At 42.6% G+C, this 19,830-nt stretch overlaps 1 protein-coding gene across 3 annotated transcripts in view; it reads left to right on the top strand.

The window, feature by feature from the left end:
* specc1 (sperm antigen with calponin homology and coiled-coil domains 1) overlaps positions 1-19,830 on the top strand; it is a 73,259-nt gene that overhangs the window by 25,277 nt on the left and 28,152 nt on the right. For 2 of the 3 annotated variants that reach the window (XM_080040404.1, XM_080040405.1), the window contains exons 4-7: positions 12,197-13,737; positions 15,550-15,757; positions 16,318-16,391; positions 19,191-19,366. In XM_080040404.1, coding sequence (XP_079896530.1) covers positions 12,197-13,737; positions 15,550-15,757; positions 16,318-16,391; positions 19,191-19,366 — 1,999 coding nt within the window. Of the gene's footprint in view, positions 1-1,308; positions 1,363-12,196; positions 13,738-15,549; positions 15,758-16,317; positions 16,392-19,190; positions 19,367-19,830 lie in introns of those variants that run through there. The other variant, XM_080040406.1, reaches the window with a different exon arrangement.

Below are 19,830 nucleotides of genomic sequence, written 5' to 3' on the forward strand. Positions count from 1 at the left end.
TGTGTGCCATACCAGACTAAATAGAAAACTAACTAAATTTCATTTCTTCCAAACACAGACATTGAAGATTGTGGGCTGAAAAAAAAGACACTCTTACAACAGTAAATAACAAATGATCTCCCTTCCAAACTGGTTTTCCCATGTAGCCCCTGCCATCATTAATATTTAACACGGCATACATTGTGAATGAGAGAGGAGGGCAAAGGAACCAAGCCTTCCTCTCACTAGCACCACACAACCCCACCAAAACTAGCACACCACCCCAATCTCCATACACATGTAGTCACACTCGCATAAACACATTATATTGTTCCCTGCTGGGTCTGGCTGCAGTGAGAATGCTATGGTAGGCCTGGGGTGGCCTCTTATCCCACATACCAGCATCTCCTTCCCCCATTTAAGAAGACTTTGGTTAGGGGAAATTGCAGTTGTGATTTTTGTGAGGTGGAGCAGGCACAGGAGACTTTGTGGAGGTTCCAGGCTGCAAGTTCCCTAAAGCAAGAAAATACAAGAGCTGCACTGTCACCCTCTGCCAAAAATACAAATAGTGCTTTTCTCCTACTCCTCTTTCCTTATTTCTTCCCTCCACCCTCCACACTCTCTTATACTCACTCGTCCTTTCAGTACCAGTGAGAGGGACGGTTCATTTCACCATTGTTCAACTGGTATTGGTGAGGGGAAACTGGCTGGCAGCACTAGGAGGAGGTGTATTTGCATGTGTGTGTCCCTGTGTGTGCGTGTCTGTGTGTGTGTGTGTGTGTGTGTGTGTGTGTGTGTGTGTGTGTGTGAGAGAGTGTGTGTGTGTGAGAGAGAGAAGAGAAAGAGAGAGAGAGAGAGTGTGTGTCCTGGGAAGCCACTCCTCCTCTGAGCTGATTCCAGTCATCACAGCAATAATGAAGTGCACACAGCGCTGCCTGCCCGCCGCCCTGCCAGTGTGACATACTGTCAACGCTCTGGAGGACTTGCGCACACACACACACACACACATTCACACACTATTGTAGTCACTCACTGACAGGACAAGCAGCCTGCCTCCACACACACACACACACACACACACACACACACATACTCACACAGGGCCGGGGAAGGAGTGGAGAGAAGAAAAGGCGACCAGAGGGAGGGAGGAATAAGAAGATTTTTTTTTTTTGTCTCATGGTTTCCCTCCCTATGTGACTGACCGGTGCTCGTTGTGGGTGCTGGACAGAGACAACAGCCCCCGACACTCGCGCACCAACACAACAACTCTCCCCCCCGCTTGCTACGGATTCTTGGATTAGTCCGCTCCGGTGTGCAGACTGGGAGTTGCGGAGCGGACCATCATGGGGAACCAGGCGGGGAGACTGGAGGAAACAGAGACAGGTCTGCTTCTGTTGTATGGTGCTTTGCCTCAGCATCACTTATCCCTTGTTCTTGTGTGTGTGTGTGTGTGTGTGTGTGTGTGTGTGTGTGTGTGTGTGTGTGTGTGTGTGTGTGTGTGTGTGTGTGTGTGTGTGTCTTTCTCTATTGAAGTCAGTTTGCTATATAGAAATAGATATGTGCTTATATTCTGTCGTGTCATGTCTCACTACATGACACGACAAGTCCAGAACAATGAGTGCTGACTAAGATGCGTAACAACAAAGCACCAACTGATTATTAAGCCCTGGAGTTAAATGGAAGCCGACAAACGGGTTAAAACTGTTGTTCTGTGGTCTTGTGCCATTATTTGTGTATGATGAGCACAGTCATTCGCACTTTTGGCATGTGTAGTAATGGATCTGGTATGTTGTGTTCTTCTTGTATTTCATCAGTGTGTGTATATGAATTTGCACCTGTGTGTAGATATTAGTAGTCGGGCGCAGGGGAAAAAGTGCTGAGTGAGATTTGCCTGACAGTAAGCATGAGAGAACCTGCCAGAGGAGATGGTATCATCCGTCTCATGCTCACATCCCTCTCACTGCCCCGAGTTCACTATGTCTCAGTAAGACGCTTCATTTCAAAGTCCCTCTGAACTGCAGTCAGCAGCATCTCCACGCTCATCAAAAGACAACCAAGCACTTCCACGTCTGTAAACTCTCTGAATATCTGAAAACAAAAGAGGCATTTGCATCTTATTATATGTGTAGTTGGGTATGTGGGTCTCCTTTTCTTTGCGCAGACACACACACACACACAAACACACACACACACACACTACACACAGGCACACACACACACACACACACAAACTCACACACATACATACATTAGTATATATGTTATATGATTCCTTTTGCATGTTTCCTAACAGAATTAGATGCTGAAAGACTAGGGCAAGAGCCATGTACACTCACACACATACACAAACAATACAGTGGAGTTTTTTTTTCACTTGTGGGTGTAAAGCTTCATCATTTCATAGCAGTAGTCAGTGCTGCTTGAAGATAGAGCACCAACAACTCAGATTGGAAGGCAATGTTAGCAAGCTGCAGCATGCTTGAAAAGATTAGCACCAGGTTTCCTCTCCATGCATGAGCGCTCACACACATACGGTATACAGTGCATAGTTAATACATTGTACACAAAACAAAAGACTGTTGAGTCAAAAAATTAAGAACAATGAAGGCTAACACTGCCTTCTTTGTTCTCACTAAGTATTCTCTGTTTACTAAGCAAAATTGAGCTGTTTGTTGAGAAATATGACTCTTGGATCTTGGTACAAAACAATTATGAGATTGGTACACATAGGTGATGTATGTAAGTATGTGTGGTTAGAAAATAAATGGGTCAGAGCAAAATGTTTGCTCAGCCAAAGAAGGAATGCGCCATCGCAGTCACACTCTGTATAATCAATCATGTTGTCCTGGGTATGAAAAGTATTTAAACCCTGCTCAGTAGAGTACTCCATGTTCCTTGGTCCAACCTCCCGAACCTCCAATGTGAAATGAAGCTGTCAGCTATAATGTTAATTGATTGACGTGGTTTTCTTATAAATCCACTCTGCATTTCCCCCAAGTGAGCCTCTATAGTAAATGAGAATTGATCATCAAATGGCTTGAGTTTTCATTATGCCTGCTCATGACATGAAGCTGTATAGAGCCAAGAGCACTATAAGACCAAGGACACACAGGAACCCTTCATTCTGTTATTCGTAGGCTAGTAGTATAAGATGAAGAACAAAGACTTCCAATCACTGCATCGAAAGCACTCGGAGGTGGAGTCAGCGATTCTGGAGAACACTTGTTGTCAAAATCCCTTTGTAAAATCAATAAATATACCCTCGCTATCCGTACTGTTTATGTGCCGAAAAGTAACCTGGTGTTAATTGCCAGCCTAGGCTCTGAAAACTGGTAAACAAAGGGAATGTTAACAAAGGGTGCACCGTAGCTAGCAACATGCCCATTTACAAAACCTAGGCTGTAGGTCAATACCACATTTTGTGCCAGTGGACACACAGTAAGGACAGGTGGATTGTAAGGAGATACTTATTGATTTTGACCAAAAAGGGATTTTGACTTAAAGAAATCTCCTTAATCGCTCACTCGACCTTTTAAGCTTGCACTGACTCCACATAAGCTCACGTTCCACCCATATGGTGAAACGGCCAGCTGAGGCTTGTCAGACATTGGGCTTGGAAAGTAGAATTCACCTTGTGGTGCTGGAAGTAGGGAAAGAAATGTGGGAACAGGAGGAACTCCTTCAGATTTGATTGATGATGTTATCTCTGAACTGGCAGCCTAAGGAGTAAGCTGTCCGCTGTAGTGATAAGGAGGCCATTATCAGAACCAAGTAACACTGACGGCTACTACACCAAGCCTTCCCTGTGTCTCTCCACTGGCTCACCCAGGAGAGCGGCCAAGACCAGAGCTTGCGGTCAGCATTTTGTCGGCTGTTGATGAATTGTCGGTAAAATATAGTCCAATAACAGTGTGGGTCTATTTTTAGGGCTACAACTCAGTCTGTTGTACCATTCTGGGCCCAGGATTAAAGGAAAGTGCAAACATGTTTGTATAATGAGGTAAAATAGATTGTCTGGGCTTTCGCATGGTCAAAATAGGGAAATTTCACACACTTGCGGTTCCTCTAGAAGTCGGATGCTTGGAGGTAGCTGTAATGTTTGGAGACGCTGCCAAAATCGTTGTGTTTTTTTGAACGTAGGGAATGCTATCGCTGTGGCAGTTGGCGTGTTGTCATTGGAATAACTCTTTCTTTCTTATTCTCTTTTTATGGGTGATGGTACAGACGGCCCATTCAACTCTGACGTCCAATTTGACATTTTTAAAATTTAAGGACCATACTACTGTAATTGCACAATGAATTTCTCCTTGTGTTATAGACATTTCCTTACAAGGTCATGGCTACATACAGTTTTTTTTTTCATAGTCTACCTGAGTAGAGCTTCTCTCTGGGCTTTTTTTGGTTGTGTACAGAGTCCGAGTGTTCTTGATCAAAATATCTTAGTTGCTCATGGAGTTTAGTGATGTCACAGAATTCCCATCATACTTTGGCCCAATGTCAACGTAGGTCTAATCAACCAGCGTCACCAAAAAGACTGCACTCCTGCGTTAAGGCAATTTCATGTTTCACGCATAAAACCACACTTTGCTTGTCCTCTCAAACAAACATATGGCTACATCGGTATTCCTCCTCTATTTAGACATTGGGATATTTATGCTTATTGTCATTTTTTTAAGGAGATCTCTGGCTGACAAATATATTATACAGCAATGAAAATAAGATTCGGAGACTACTTGTTAGCCTATTCCCCCTCCATATGATTTAAGAGAACCGATTTAGATTTGCGTATTAAGGCACTTTCTAACACGGACACTAAATGCCTTAATGTCTGAAGCACTGAATCATTGCGCCTGGTGGGTACCGCTCCCATTTAGAGCAGACTGCGAAACACCACAGAGAGAAAACAAGACGGAGAATGTGGATATAACGTAGATTAGTTTGCCATCACAACACCAGAAGCAGATTGACGTAGAGCAGGGATTTAACCAGAGGAAGCAAGTTTGTCCAACTTTTGATAGCTGTGTCACTGTGAGGAAGTCACACCAGTCATACTTTCCATGGCAGTTATCACTTGACACAACCGGCCATTCCACAGGGCTTTGTGTATGCAGAGGGAGGAGGTGTGTGCTGTTTAATTGTCCTGTTTGTTTAACTTGGGACTATAACCTGGACATCAAAGTTGGTATATCTTAGCCTTCAGGCCCAGAGCTCAGAAAAATCACTAATTATGGTAGATCAACTGACAATGTTTAAAATTGACACCCTAAAAAAATACTTTAGTTTGGGGATGTGACATGTAAGCCACTAAGACTGTGATTGTGTGTTCAGTGCATTCCAAATCAAACGTGTGGTGATGTGGTTTGCGGATCAGTCAGCAGCTGGTTGTGGTTCATCCGCACACAGGGAACAGTAAACCTTGGCTTTCTTGTGGATGTATTGTAGGTTCAGCTGCACAGATTGTTGTCTTGAAAACAACAGTCCAAAGAATGATCAGACCATTTTTCCGCTTTTCTCAGAGTTGAGTCAGGAATACTGGCTGTCATCTTGTTGATTTTAAATTTTAAATGTCTTTTTACCGTCCCTCGGAAAAGTGGCTCAGTGAAATGTATTAACACGTCATGGCAAAGGATTTCCGTTGGATGCTTGGTAAAGTAGTGAAGTCTTCATTGTTGGCTCTTTGGCCCTCTTCAATCTAAAGACTGTCAAGATGGCTTAAATATTTGTGTCAAAAGTTCACCATAATTGAACTGTACTTGAAAGCACATACATTCACTATCCCTTATCTGAAAGGATGCTTTTATAAATGCCAGTTGGGACCGAGCACTTATGCAGAATGTATTGCCTCCCTGTTGGTCTGTGGAGAGTGAATTTCATCACTAAGTCTGGCTTGAGATGTGGGGCTAATGTGTTCTTTTGGTTTGCCCTTTTGCAAATCCCTATTTGTTTAATATTTTTCACTAAATATTTTTTTATACTTTTTGTGGTCAAACCAGGAAAACTATATGACAAAGGCTGAATACATTCTCAGTCTTGTTACATGTTAAGTATATGAGGCTAAAATGGAAATCTTTACAAAGCTTGAAACTAAGTTAAGCAATACAACCTGATAACCCATAATACATGAGCCGATCCTATAAACCTGCAATCATGTGAAATGGCATGTCATTATTCTTTTAGTGAGTTCTGCGATAAACTGTTTTCCATTTGGAGTATAAAAAGATATTCTCCCTCTCAGCTGGCCGGCTCATGGTCCATGCTATTGAATATCACTGAAGGGTATTGGCTCCATACGTAGTGTAAAGCAGAGTGGATCAGCATAAGGATTCTGTATTAAAAGTCTCAGCAGGTCGGCCAGTTAAATGATTCAATCAAAATGATTCAATGAGCCAGAGAAGGCCAGCCAAGTGGCCCTCTGTGGCCTGCCAGCTCCCATGCTGAACTGTCATGCTGTGCCGCAGAGGAAGGACAGAGCTGTTCACTTCTCAGGCAGAAACAAGCATCTCAGCTTAAATACACAGTGAAGTCTTGCGTTCCTCTCTAGTCTGTATTTTTTTTAAAGGCAGGGTCAGTGGTAGAAAAGATTGATTAACATGCTACCCGCTGACAAGAAAGTAAGAGCAATGACTTAAGACTAAGTATGTGTACGGGTGTTTTTCTGGACCGCTGCTTACAGAGGAAGTTGGGAACCATTGGTGCTGGCTAGTTAATTAACATTTATGTACTTCCAACTCTTTATCGAGAAGAAACATCACCTCAGCTACTGAGCATATTCCCTTTTTCCTCTCATACATCCTGCACATCAGCTAGTGAAACCTCCCATCATTGAATAACCTCAATGCAAATGATTTAAAGTTCCATGAACAGACATGTTGATGTTTGGTACCTTGAATGTCACTTCTATGTGGCTAAGGTTTTGCAGAGATGTGTTTTCCATATGAATGGATTGAATGGAGCTTGCTGTGTTATTTGTGGTCATTGCACAGTAGTACCTTCTTTCAGGGAATGACTGAGATCTTTTTCAATATCAAATATGCCGGGCAACAAGGTATGCAACCAGCTCATTCCTACTTTATGTTATTGGTGAAAACTAGGCAAGAACAGTGGTGTTAAGGTTGGTGCTGAGAAAATATTACTGAAAACATCTATTTTTTCGGAGTGTAAAGGTGAAGGCATGTTGTATTTTCTCCCAATGAATCTCAAATATTTAACCAAAGATCTGTTTTATTTTGAAATCCATAGATTTATTGATGAATTTATCCCAAGTTTAAATAGCCAAACCCAACCTCTGTGTCGTCAGTCCCTAAACCCAGTTTCAAAGACAGGTGTAAGGCTATTGTCAGCTTTCAGTAGATCTCCGAAGCTTGATGATTAAGTATATCTGGTTTACAAGTCTGATTATTGCGAACACAGAATCAGATTGCCTATTTCAACAATAATGGGGTTTCTGTAGTTTTTTATTAGCAATTTGCATATTCATTTTATCAGCTTAACTAACTTATATCATTTCATGTTCTTGACTGGGAGCAGAGTCAGAGATTCCATCCTTTAGGAAATATACTGTAGGATGTGTCCAGTAAATGCTGTAATAAAAAAATTATTGTCATAACAAAATGAATAATGAATCCAACTTTTGTGCCTTGATTTTTTAAATTGTGTACGGTACCGTATTACAAGGCAAGAGCTACTTTATCCTCGTGGTGCTGTCATGGTTTCCAGTGGCAAATTGTTGCGATGCAGTTCACCATCCAGGCTAATCTCTGCTCAGTCACTGTGGCAGTCATGGAGCCCCGGTTGTGTCTATCTCACACTCCAGTAAGAGGAAAGGAATGCCTGAGTCCCAGTGTCTGGCTGAGGGGCGCCTGTTGACCTATTTCACGCCCTGACAGTTGGACAACAGGAAGGCCAGAAACACAGGCTGAGTTTCTCTGTCTCTCCTCTCCACTTCCACCTGACTGAAAAACTGCACTGCACATTTCCTGGAACACGGGTGGGAGATTCACGTCCCAATGGTGACAAAGCCAGTGCGTCAATTAAGCTATGACACTTGACCACCTGCAGCCATTCATTCACCGTGACTCCTTAGTCATGACCCTTCTGTTCTGTAAATTGAAGACTAGTGGGCACTTTGCTCACAATGCACTCCGTCACCTCTTGTCTGGCAGGCAGGCTGGCTGCAGCTAAATGGCTGGTGCTGGACAGTATCCAGCCGCATGGCTCTTGCTGTGATTTGAAAGCTTATCTTCATTAGAAGGAAAGAAGCCAGCACAGTGCATTACTGTGATCACATAGCTGACTTCCCATGAAAGAACTGAATGCCTTTGGATGGCTGGAAGTCAGTCTTTGTAAATCGTTTAGATAATTAGTTAAGTAAACAACTCAATCATTTCATATGTTCAGCCTCCACAGTCAGGTTTATTGAAGTTTGGTGCAAGGCTGTTTCTATACTGTAGCTATACTGTCATTGTACATGAAACATTCCTTGTCTGGGATCATTGGCAAAGAGTCTCCTTCAATCGATAGTTTAAGCAATGCCTTTTCTTTATCATTTTTTGAAGAATGACAGTGAATATACAAAATAATCTCAGTGACAATGTTCTCTTTCATTGGGAATGACTTTCTTCTCCTGTGTTTCACGGTATTTGCACTTTGCTATTAATGAGAGCTAGTCTCCTCAAACTGCATTAGGATTTATTTCTTGCTCGAGGAAGAAAGCTCCTCCGAGGGCCATTAACTGTCCACTCCACTCTTTTTCACAGATTTAGTTTGAAATGGTCCTGGACCTGAGTCGGCCTCCATGGAAGACGGCACTAAATTTAAGACTATAAGCCAACCCTCATCCACCATGCTCTCAGTTTTCGATTTTTTAAAGAAAGCTTTGCAGTTGGACACCTACACTATAAATCATTTTCTAAGAAGCCTAAGAAGCTTCTGTGAAGCCTCCAAAAGAAAGGTGGTTCCAGAGCCCTCTTGGACACAAAAAAATGTCAATTTAACAATTTAAAATGTTTCCTTATTATGGCCATACGGTTTTCATTGTATTTTGTCTAGCTTTACATAATTCCGCCACCTTAATATTGTTTTGGCTGAGCAGTCAGACTACTGTAATGTAGTGTGGGAACTTCATGAGGGGGTGGATATTTTCAGTAGCTTTATCCCTTTCTCTTTTTTCACAGCCATAAATAAAGAAGCAGTCAGTGTAGCTGTCAGTGTTACTCTGAAAGCTCTGCAACATAGGTCCAAAAACGTCATAGTCCTTTGTTACAGTAGTAGCATGCTTTCCTGTTTACTTTCTTAAATTTAGATTGTTTTTATCAATCAGCCACACATGTAGTTGCTCTTTTTTGTTTTCTTTTATTCATCAAGGGAATACAATAAGCAGTAGCAATAGTGTACTGCTCCACATTAATGCATACTCTCTCCTGGGAGTCTTTTATAGATATGGCCACTGAGCAGCTCTGTGAGAGCAATTGGAGGTTAATTGTCTCTTTAAGGGGAATATCTTCTCTCATTCTCTATCTCTTTCTCACGTGTTCAGACCAGCATCACCATTAATATTAGAGTGTATGTAATTGCTTCCAAAGAACATTCAAGAGACTATTTGTAACATTTAGTATTCCTATCTGTCCCAGTACCATGTGCAACCACAAGTTGGCAACTTAAGGTGTCAGTGGTACTCTGTGTGGTTTCCTAACCTCTCCGTTTTCAGTTTCAAGTAGAATCTGACTTGAATAATTTCTCTCCTGGCAGAGCCATGCCTATTACTGGCTGTGTCTGGCAAAGTGGACACTTGATGATGTGAACATTTGAATAATAAACTTTCGACAGATTTTGTGTTGGTCTTGGATACTCTTGGAACTGGTTGGGTAATGTTTTATCTCCCACTGATACACTGTCGGCATTGGCCAGTATCCGCTTGATACAACAATATTGTTTTTTGGTTTAATATTGTTTTAATAATATTTTGCCAAATGTGGACCATTTTTATTTGTCGTCTTTCTTTCCGGGAGTATGTCCCTTAATACATCTGTCAGTAGAATACGATCATTGCCTTAAATTACCTTGAGAAAGGCATGTCTTAAAATACAATTCTATTTGTATTGGCTGGTACAGACAAAAACATCAATGGTTTGGACATATTTAACATTAATGGAATGTGGTGAGTCCTTTGCAAGGAGAGGTAGAGTTAGGATACAGTGTAAGGCCTGTGTGTCCATTTCAATGCTTCACCAACTATCTGTCACTGTATTCTTTAGGATCCTGCTGTCTCGCATGTGCTGACTCCTGGCATCATTTCCCTGTTCACATTGAGCAGCTGTGGTGATGTCACGGCAGTAGAGGTCACATGTCGAAGTGTCCCTGGGCAAGACACTGAACCCTAAATTGCTCCCGATAGTTAGCTTGCACCCTGTGTGGTAGCCGCTGCTATGAACGTGTGAGTGATTGGGTGAATGTGTACAAAACAATGTAAAGCGCTTTGGGTCTGTGAAAAAACAGAGAAAAGCGCTGTATAAGTGGAGTCCATTTGCCATAACAAGTACATATTGCCACCTATAAGGAAATTATGACAATGGGTGTGAGTTGGGGCTCTGTATGGATAATGCTCCCTGTAGCGAATAGTAAATAATAATTTTATAACACAGTGGTAGTATCACGTCTTCCATGTGATATTACATAATTTAGAAGTGCATGCTGTCCTCATTCTGTCAGTCATGGATTCATCCCTGTGAAGTGCAGAGGGGAACTGACTGTAGGTCTTTAATGGCACACTGGCTTTTTGTCAAGTGAAGGTCTGTCCTTTAGTAAATGCATCTGCTGCATTTGTTAATGTGGATTTTAACAAAAAGGTTGGAGTTCTATTTAAAGAGTGCCTTATGACTGAGAGCCTAATCCCATTGTCATTCAGAACTGACCGAGCTGAGAGCTATTTTTCCCGATTTTCTTTAAAATGTTAAACTTGATTTACTCAATAATTGGGTTTAAAATGTAAATGTATATATTCTTTGCTGTGTTTTTATTATGGCTTATTTTACTTACTTATTTGTATGGATCTTTACCTTTATCTCTACACTTAACACACCTCACTCTTGCGACCACAGCTGCACACTCTGGGAATGTTAAACGCCTTTGTACCCCAGGAATTGTGCCAGTGTTGGCAGCTCCTGCCACAGTCGCCAGTTAATTCAATAAAGGGATAGTCTGTGCAAAGGGCATATCAATGGCAGAGAACTTAAAGAACCCACAGGGGTATAGGATTTCCATTCCAAACTAGGCCATTTGGTTTTTCGATTTTGTGTATATTGGTGTTTGCTGTGAGTGTTTGTGCTTATAAGTGTGTGCACGTGCAGCTCCGTGTTGAGATGCGCTGTCTATCTCAACACACAGGCTGCCTGTCTAGTCTCTGCACTGTGGGTTTGATGATGGTGTATTCATGTGAGAGACACAGTCTCTTTGTCCTTGCATTGCTTAAGCTGCTTTGTGCCCGAACGCTCCACGTGCACAGGGACCTTTGTCATCCTGTGAAACAAGCAACTCCCTTGTGTCTGCACCCCTCTTTGCTGATGATCTGAAAAGCAACAATAAAATGTTTTCAGGCGGCACCCTGCTCATGCCGGGCATCACTAAATACTGTTCATATTTGAGAGTGGACTGGAAAAGGCTCGAGCCAGCGACCCACGCTCATGCCTTTTGAAATGCCACAGTTAAGCTCTGCTGCAGCAATGAATGACCAGAGACAGACTGTGCCAGGCAGATGCTCTGTTGTCCAAACATAGAGCACAATGTGAATAGGGTACAGTGACCAGCAACATGAAACTGCTGAATAATACAAGTATCTGAATGACACATGCTGTCTATTCAATTAGTGTCATTACATGATTTCAACAATCCATAGTCCAAGAAATTTCTTTACGCTGAATCCATTAACCTTCCATTCTCAATGTCAAGTCTGCATTATGGTAATTGTACTAAGGAAAGTTTGATCTTTGAAACTTGAGTTGTTAATTAAGAATGTCATGACTTAAAGAAGCTGTGTCACAGCTGGCACCATATCACCGTTTCACTGTAAAATTAAATGTGTATCTGACATGACAAGACACATGAATGCATGTTAAGGCCTAGGAGTAAGTGTGTTGTTGTGTCTGTATAGCTGGAATAGGTAAATGAACGAAAAATGTTGTCTACATTTTACTTACAAGATATTATTTTTACTTATTTGCAGGAGCACAAGCAGCCAAGAAGTCTGGCATCCCCGCTCCTAGAGAAATCCCATCGGCTATAACTAGAGACCGCATCTCTCTGAGGGACCAGCTGAAGAACTCCAAGAGGATGGTTTCTAGTGCCAGCACTTCCAGCCTCTCCACCCTGGCCAAGCAGACGCGTAGTTCAACCAAGCCCCGTGCAGAGGCAGAGGGCCAGGAGAAGAGCCTCCTGGAGTGCCAGGTGAAAGAGCTGCTGGCTGAGGCCAAAGCTAAAGACTTGGAGATCAGCAATCTCAGGATGGAGTTGCAGCGCTGCAAAGGTAAAGCCTCCACTGCTGCCTCTTCAACCCCACCCAACTCTGCATCATGGGAAGAACCTGCTGCAGATCCAGAGCAGGGACAGGTGTCTGAGGCCCTCGTGCTGGTTGGAGAGCTCAGAGAGAAGAACGGAAAGTTTCAGAGAGAGCTGGCAGCGCTCAGGGAGGAGAACCAGGTGCTGAAGGAAAAGCTGCTTTGCTTGGAGGCATCTCCTCTCTCTAGTACTAACACAAACACCCCCTCCAAGCTGTTGGTGAATGGCCTGCCCTCTGACTCCAACTCCTCAGCTGTACAACAGGACAGTTTCCCCTCTACTGCCAGCCCTCTCAAAACCTCTGTGTCCTCCAGCTCTGACATCACCAAGGGTTCACCATCCCCCGACTCCTCCGAGTTTGAGAAGATCCCGTCTCGTTCAGAATCGGTAAGCAGCGTCAGTGTATCAGAGGCCGTGACCAATGCAGGGGATGTGTCGGTGCAGAGGCTGACGGAACAGATTCACAAGATGGAGGACGACCACCACAGCACGGCCGAGGAGCTGCAGGCCACTCTGCAGGAGCTGGCCGACCAGCAGCAAGTGGTGCAGGAGCTGACCACCGAGAACGAGCGTCTGGCCCAGGAGAAGCGCCTCCTGCAGACTTCACTTCAACAGCAGCGAGAGCGTCTGGAGGTGCTGGCCCAGAAGAACGAGGCGTTTGCTGGCCGACTTCAGGAGCAAGCCCAAGCCCAGGCCCAGAGGGAGGAGGAGCTGGGGAACCAAGGGCCTCGGCTGGCCGAGCTGGAGCAAAGGCACGCCGAGCTGGTGGAGAGCTCCCGCTTTGAACGGGAGAAGCTGGTGGACATCCAGCAGCAGCTGACAGGCAGCCTGCGGGCTCTGGAGGAGGAGCACCAGGAGGCCCAGGGGCAGGTGCGCTGTCTCAGAGACGAGATGGACAGTCTGCATGCCCAGCTAGACACAGAGCTGGAAGCCAGAGGTCAGGCAACGCAGGCTTTAGAGGAGCAGAGGGCAGTGGCAGATTCTCTCAGACTGGAAAGCAGTAGGCTGAAGGCGCAGGTGGACATTGAGAAGCAAAAGGTGGGTGAGCTGAAGGCCATGCAGAGTGCTGGTGACACCTCTGAGGTGCAGGACCTGCTGAAGACAGCCCACGCTGAGAGAGACAGGCTGGACACGGAGCTGACAGAGCTGGGACAAGAGCTGCTACAGGCCAAGGCTGACACTGAGCATGTGCGGACCACAATGTCCAAGGTAGGAGGGGTGCAAGGTGACAACTTGATTTCCATCTTGGGATTCATAGAAACATTTATTTATTGCACCTGTTCTGGATCTGTTGTTAACTTAACACTATGAAGGGAATATTGAATTTTAGAAAAAAATAAAAGATTAAGAAATACTCACTGATAGGAATGCAGTCATGACAAAAGGCATCAGTATTTATCTATTTAAAGCTGGACATTTCTCTGTGGGTTAGGGAATGTCTCTGCACAGTTTAACCATTTTCCACTTGGTTGCTTCTATTGTAATTGGTGTGTGCACAAAGCAAGACTTGAATCATATGTGACTCACTGTCTGAGAAAACACAATGTTATCCTATTGAGCTCATTAGTGATGCTTTGTTCGCCAAAGATTTCAGGAATCCCCTAAAGAACAACCCCTCCATCCACATTTACAGTAAACTATTTAAAAGCAAACGGTTCACTCGTCCGGTTAATTGATTTCTGTTCAGAATTTGTACTTGTAATGGATTTATTTTTAGGAATAGTTTTTAAAAAATACCAAAAAGCTAAAGGCCTAGGTATGTGTCTTGTTGTAGCTGTATAACCAGTCTAGCAATAAGTAAGGATTAAAAAATGAGTCAAATGGGCGACCATGAAATGAATAAAGATTCTTGGCTCAGTCACCATCTATTAAAGGTGAACTCGTGGACACACATTTTCCGCAGTGGTTCAAACATGACCATTAAAAGGACTTTACAGCTGGTATTGGGTACTTTTCTCCACTACAGCCCGTCAACTCATGTTCTCTCAAAATATTCTAATATGTTTCTCAGTAGTCGCTGAGGCAGTGTTGGTTTAAGGGTCATATTGGTGGTTGTTTATTCCAAATGAAGGAGTGTCACCATCATCTTAGTGATGTTGTCATTGCTGGACTGTAACTGCAGTGCCATCAGCAGGGTGGTCCACCAGTGTATGGCCCTCTGAGTCACGCTCCTGTCCTCTGCCACATGAGTGCGAGGGTGAGGCCACTCCATAACCTCCTGATATATTAGAGCCACATGCTGTCAGTGGCAGGGTGTCCTGCATAACAACATCATTTACTTTTATTAGTATGCTGTTCTCACTGAGTCGGATCCAGTCCAGACTGAACTCTTATTTCCATGACTGTCAGCTTGCATGTCGCCTACAGTATTTACACTGTGACCGAAGGGTCATTGTCAGACATAGTTAGGATCTTGTGCAAACAGCATTGCATGGACTCCAGCATAACTTCTAGAACATGTTATTATCATCCATAACCTAGGTGAATGTTTACCCTTATTTTTCTATTTTTTTGTCATTTAAAACCAGCACTTTAAGACTTAAGTGACAGTTGTGGAGGTTAGGGTGGAAAAATCTATTGTTTGTGCACTAAATTCCATGTGTACTAATGTATAATAATCATAATGGTATCAACAGCCTAAACAGTGCAGCATACCATATATATATGCCATGATATAAATTACCCTGATTACATTTTAGTTAGTGATTTCCTTACGCGCTACATCTGTCCCTCATGGACACCCAAAATCTTGCTTTTTTTATGGAGAGAACCTGTCAAGTAATCTTTAGATTGGTGAAGCACCATCAAGATTAAATAGAAACACTGCAGCACAATAATGTCTGCAACATATCATAAATTAGAGTGTCTTGAGCCACACGTGACTTAAGTGCTTCCATCCAATTAGCACAGTGACAGCCCGCAATAACTTTCACGTGAAACACTGCCTCTTTGTTTTAACGCATTTATGCACTAAACCAATCATAATGTAAAAAAAAATAAAAAATGCTTACACACATACAGGTGGAGGCCAAATGCCAGCAGGTCCAGGAGCGGGCTGAGAGAAGGGAGCAGGAGCTGGTGGGCCGGGTGAGCTCCCTGGAAGAGACAGGGATCCTCCTAGAGAACCAGGTGAAGGAGCTGAAGGAGACCATCTTTGAACTGGAGGACCAGGTGGAGCAGCAGAGGGCCGTCAACTGTCACACCAAACAAGCCGTCCTGGACATGGAGAGTACGTTCTTTTCACTGGCTCTTCAGTGCTCTGTGACTGTGTGCCGTCTTTTAGCCTGCAGGCCTAAATGTAATGTAGAGCAATGTATCAGTCAGGGTTTTTTTTCTAATATTTAGTCTATCCTCATTTTTATAAATGGGATGGACAAAATATTAAAAAATGCCCCAAAATGACCACAAAGTTAAAACTATACCTCTTTAAAGAGTTCATATGTTCACGAGGTACTGTAGGATGTATTGCAGGGCTGTTATATTTCAACTGCATTATTAAAAGCCACGTGCACCTTATAACTGTCCTTTTAAGCTAGCAACTCAACTGAGTGTATCTGAAAATCTGATGCACAATGATACAAAAGGACACACAAACATCCGCCTCGGACTTTCCATTAGTGTTGTTGGAAAATGGTGTATGGCTGGAAACACTTTATTTCCACAATGCTGTCCAAAAGAAACTGTTCCTTTTTAAAGGTGCCTTTATGCTGCATTTAATTAGTGCCACACTGCCTGTCTTCAATATGGTCAACCAGCGGTTCTCAAAAACCTTTGATTATTTCATTGCAGATCTTGTCAGAAAACTGGAGGAACAGAAAGCTGATGCGGAGCGTCAACTAAAAGTCTTGAGTAGACAGATAAAGGTAAGAAATCTTCATCATGCAGAGACTCCTAAAATCTATTGTGCCATGATTGGTTTTTTGTAAATTCGATATGAAATGAGTGTTAAGACTAGAAAGAATATACAGATGGTCAGCAGAAAAGTTTATGTTTAAGTAGTTTTTTGAGAAGCCTTTTGATGCTGGAAAAAAATGTAATCCACTATTGCTGACTGTATTCAAGTGTCCACAGCGACTGCCCTGTTTTTGACTGTTATCTCTTAACCATACAGGGGAGTGAATGATACAAAAAAAAAAGCGTTTTCCTCGGTTATCACTTTAAAGTCAAGATGATGTTCTACTGCTTAGTTTTTACTCGCTCAGCCTTTTGGGCGAATGTTCAACCTTCGATTCGTCCATCCAGACAGTTTCTCTCTTTTAGCTTCCGGGTGGGCTATTACAGTTTTACAGTTTTTTGGCAGGCATTGATTTTCATCACCTCTGGTTTGTGTGTTTTTGGGGAGCATTATCTTATGCACTACATACCATCTTCTTGGATTTGTATTGGTCCTTCATATTTACATTGTACAGTGCACTATCCGTGATCCTTGGTACTCCCTCTCCTGTCTTCCATCAATCTGCTTGGCTCTTGACTGATGGGCAACCAAGTCTCGCTAGATGCTAAAATAACAGTTGAGAAATGCAGTTTAAAATACATACAGTCATATGAAAAAGTTTGGGAACCCCTCTCAGCCGGCATAATAATTGACTCTGCTTTCACAAAAAAAAGATAAAAGTGGTATGTCTTTAATTTACCAGGAACAGCTAAGTACTGGGATGTTTTCCAAACAAAGATTTTTTGAAAAGCAGTATTTGGTTGTATGAAATAAAATAAAATGTGAAAAACTGGCTGTGCAAAAATATGGGTACCCTTGTGGTTTTGTTGATTTTAATGCCTGTAACAGCATGTAAAACTGATGACTTTAAACGCAAAGTTGGTTGGATTATGTTGTTAAGCCTTGAACCTCATAGAATTGTCTGTTTAATCATGAGAAAATGTATTTTAGGTGCCTAAATGCAAGTTGCACTTCTCTTTGACTCTCTGCTGAAGTGAAACAGAATGGGATCATCAAAACAGCTCCCAAAAGATCTGAAAAACAAAGATTGTTCATTGTCATGGTTTAGGGGAAGGCTACAAGAAGCTTTCCCAAAGGTTTCAATTGTCAATTTCGACTGTAGGGAACGTTGTCAGGAAATGGAAGGACACAAGCATAGTGGCAGTTAAACCCAGGCATAGCATACCAAGAAAAAAACAGGAGCGGCATAGGTGGAGGATTGTGAAAATGGTTGCACACAACCCACAGATCACCTCCAAAGACCTGCAAGAACATCTGGCTGCAGATTGTGTATCTGTACATCGTTCAACAATTCAGCGCAATTTGCACCAAAACATCTGCTTTTTATAAAGACCAAATAACTTAATTGTTGTCTCATCAGTCCAAAGCATTTTCTTCCAATATGAAGCTGGCTTGTCTAAATGAGCTTTTGCATACTCCATGCAACTGTATCTGTGGCGTGGGCGCAGAAAGGGCTTCCTTCTCATCACCCGGCCATACAGATGTTTTGGTGCAAATTGCACTGAATTGTAGAACCATGTACAGATACACAATCTGCAGCCAAATGTTCTTGCAGGTCTTTGGAGGTGATCTTTGGGTTGTGTGCAACCATTCTCACAATCCGCCGCATATGCCGCTCTTGTACTTTTCTTGGTCTGCTAGACCTGGGTTTAACTGCAACTGTGCCTGTGTCCTTCCATTCCCTGACAACGTTCCTTACAGTAGAAATTGACAATTGAAACCTTTGGGAAAGCTTCTTGTAGCCTTCCCCTAAACCATGACAATGAATAATCTTTGTTTTTCAGATCTTTTGGGAGCTGTTTTGATGATCCCATTCTGTCTCACTTCAGCAGAGAGTCAAAGAGAAGTGCAACTTGCATTTAGGCACCTAAAATACATTTTCTCATGATTAAACAGACAATTCTATGAGGTTCAAGGCTTAACAACATAATCCAACCAACTTTGCGTTTAAAGTCATCAGTTTTACATGCTGTTACAGGCATTAAAATCAACAAAACCACAAGGGTACCCATATTTTTGCACAGCCAGTTTTTCACATTTTATTTTATTTCATACAACCAAATACTGCTTTTCAAAAAATCTTTGTTTGGAAAACATCCCAGTACTTAGCTGTTCCTGGTAAATTAAAGACATACCACTTTTATCTTTTTTTTGTGAAAGCAGAGTCAATTATAATGCCGGCTGAGAGGGGTTCCCAAACTTTTTCATATGACTGTAGAGAAGAGTCTACTGATTCAGCTGGTAGATTTCTCCAGTTCTAGTTTCAGTCAGTCTTCAGTCTTTGCCTCCTTCAAACCAAAGAACACCTGTGGGTCTGCCTTCCTTTTTCTGGTTTAAATGGAGTTTTTATTTTTTCCTGTCAGGGGGTAATTTATTACATCCAACTTCACTTAAATGGTTCACAATCAATTCAGTTTATTAAAGGATGGGACTATTGCTAATTAATAAAACCCATTATTATACATGGGTTAAACATTTGCCAAAAGGCTTTTTTTTTCATCTCTAGTCATCTAGTCCGTATGTTAAAAAGGCGTTTTAATATACAAATACCCAAAGAGAGAAAGGAAAAAGAAAGACAACACAAGTTCCATTCCACTCAAAACACATCCATTGTCAACGAGGGATTTCTGTGTGTTTATTTGCCTGTATGTGTCATTACCTGCAATCTGCCTGTACATTACCTATATCCATATGTTTGTGTCTTTAGGATGAGAAAGAGGAGTGGCGTCGGTTCCAGGCGGACTTGCAGACGGCCGTGGTGGTGGCCAATGACATCAAGGTGGAGGCTCAGCAGGAGCTGCGTTCTCTCAGGAGGGAGCTGCAGGAGGAGCAGGATCGCAGTGCAAAGCTCTCCGCAGACCTGGAGGCCATGCAGGGAGTCAGGTACCCTCTCCACCATACTCCTTCTTCTCAGTCCCTCTCCCCCTCCCATCAACAACCCCCCCGGCTCCCCTTGTTCAGCATTGGGCTGCAGTTCCTCTTTCTCTAAACATAATATGGATATGAGATACCTACCAGAGTCTTGCCATATTCCCATCCAATGTTTTGTACCTTTGTTAACAGTAACAGTAAAATGTTGTTATTTTAACGCCCAAGAATCTCTTGCTTAAGAGGTTTCCAAAAGTCTCATATGTTATCAAAACAGGATAACATGTTTACGAGGCTGTTTGTAGTGTGGAGATCATTTAGTTTGTATCTTGTTAGTTCACAAGATTGACTCCTTAGAGCTTCAGAGTTTAAGTTTTCTGGGATTTTGGCACAGACTCTGTTGGTAAATTAGCAGTCTCCTGCAGTATTTCCCTCTGTGTATTTTACTCCTTTAAGCTGCTGCCCTCTCTGTCTCCCTC

This window comes from Ammodytes marinus (genome assembly GCF_949987685.1).
Source record: "Ammodytes marinus genome assembly, chromosome: 14".
NCBI classification, from domain to species: domain Eukaryota; kingdom Metazoa; phylum Chordata; class Actinopteri; order Uranoscopiformes; family Ammodytidae; genus Ammodytes; species Ammodytes marinus.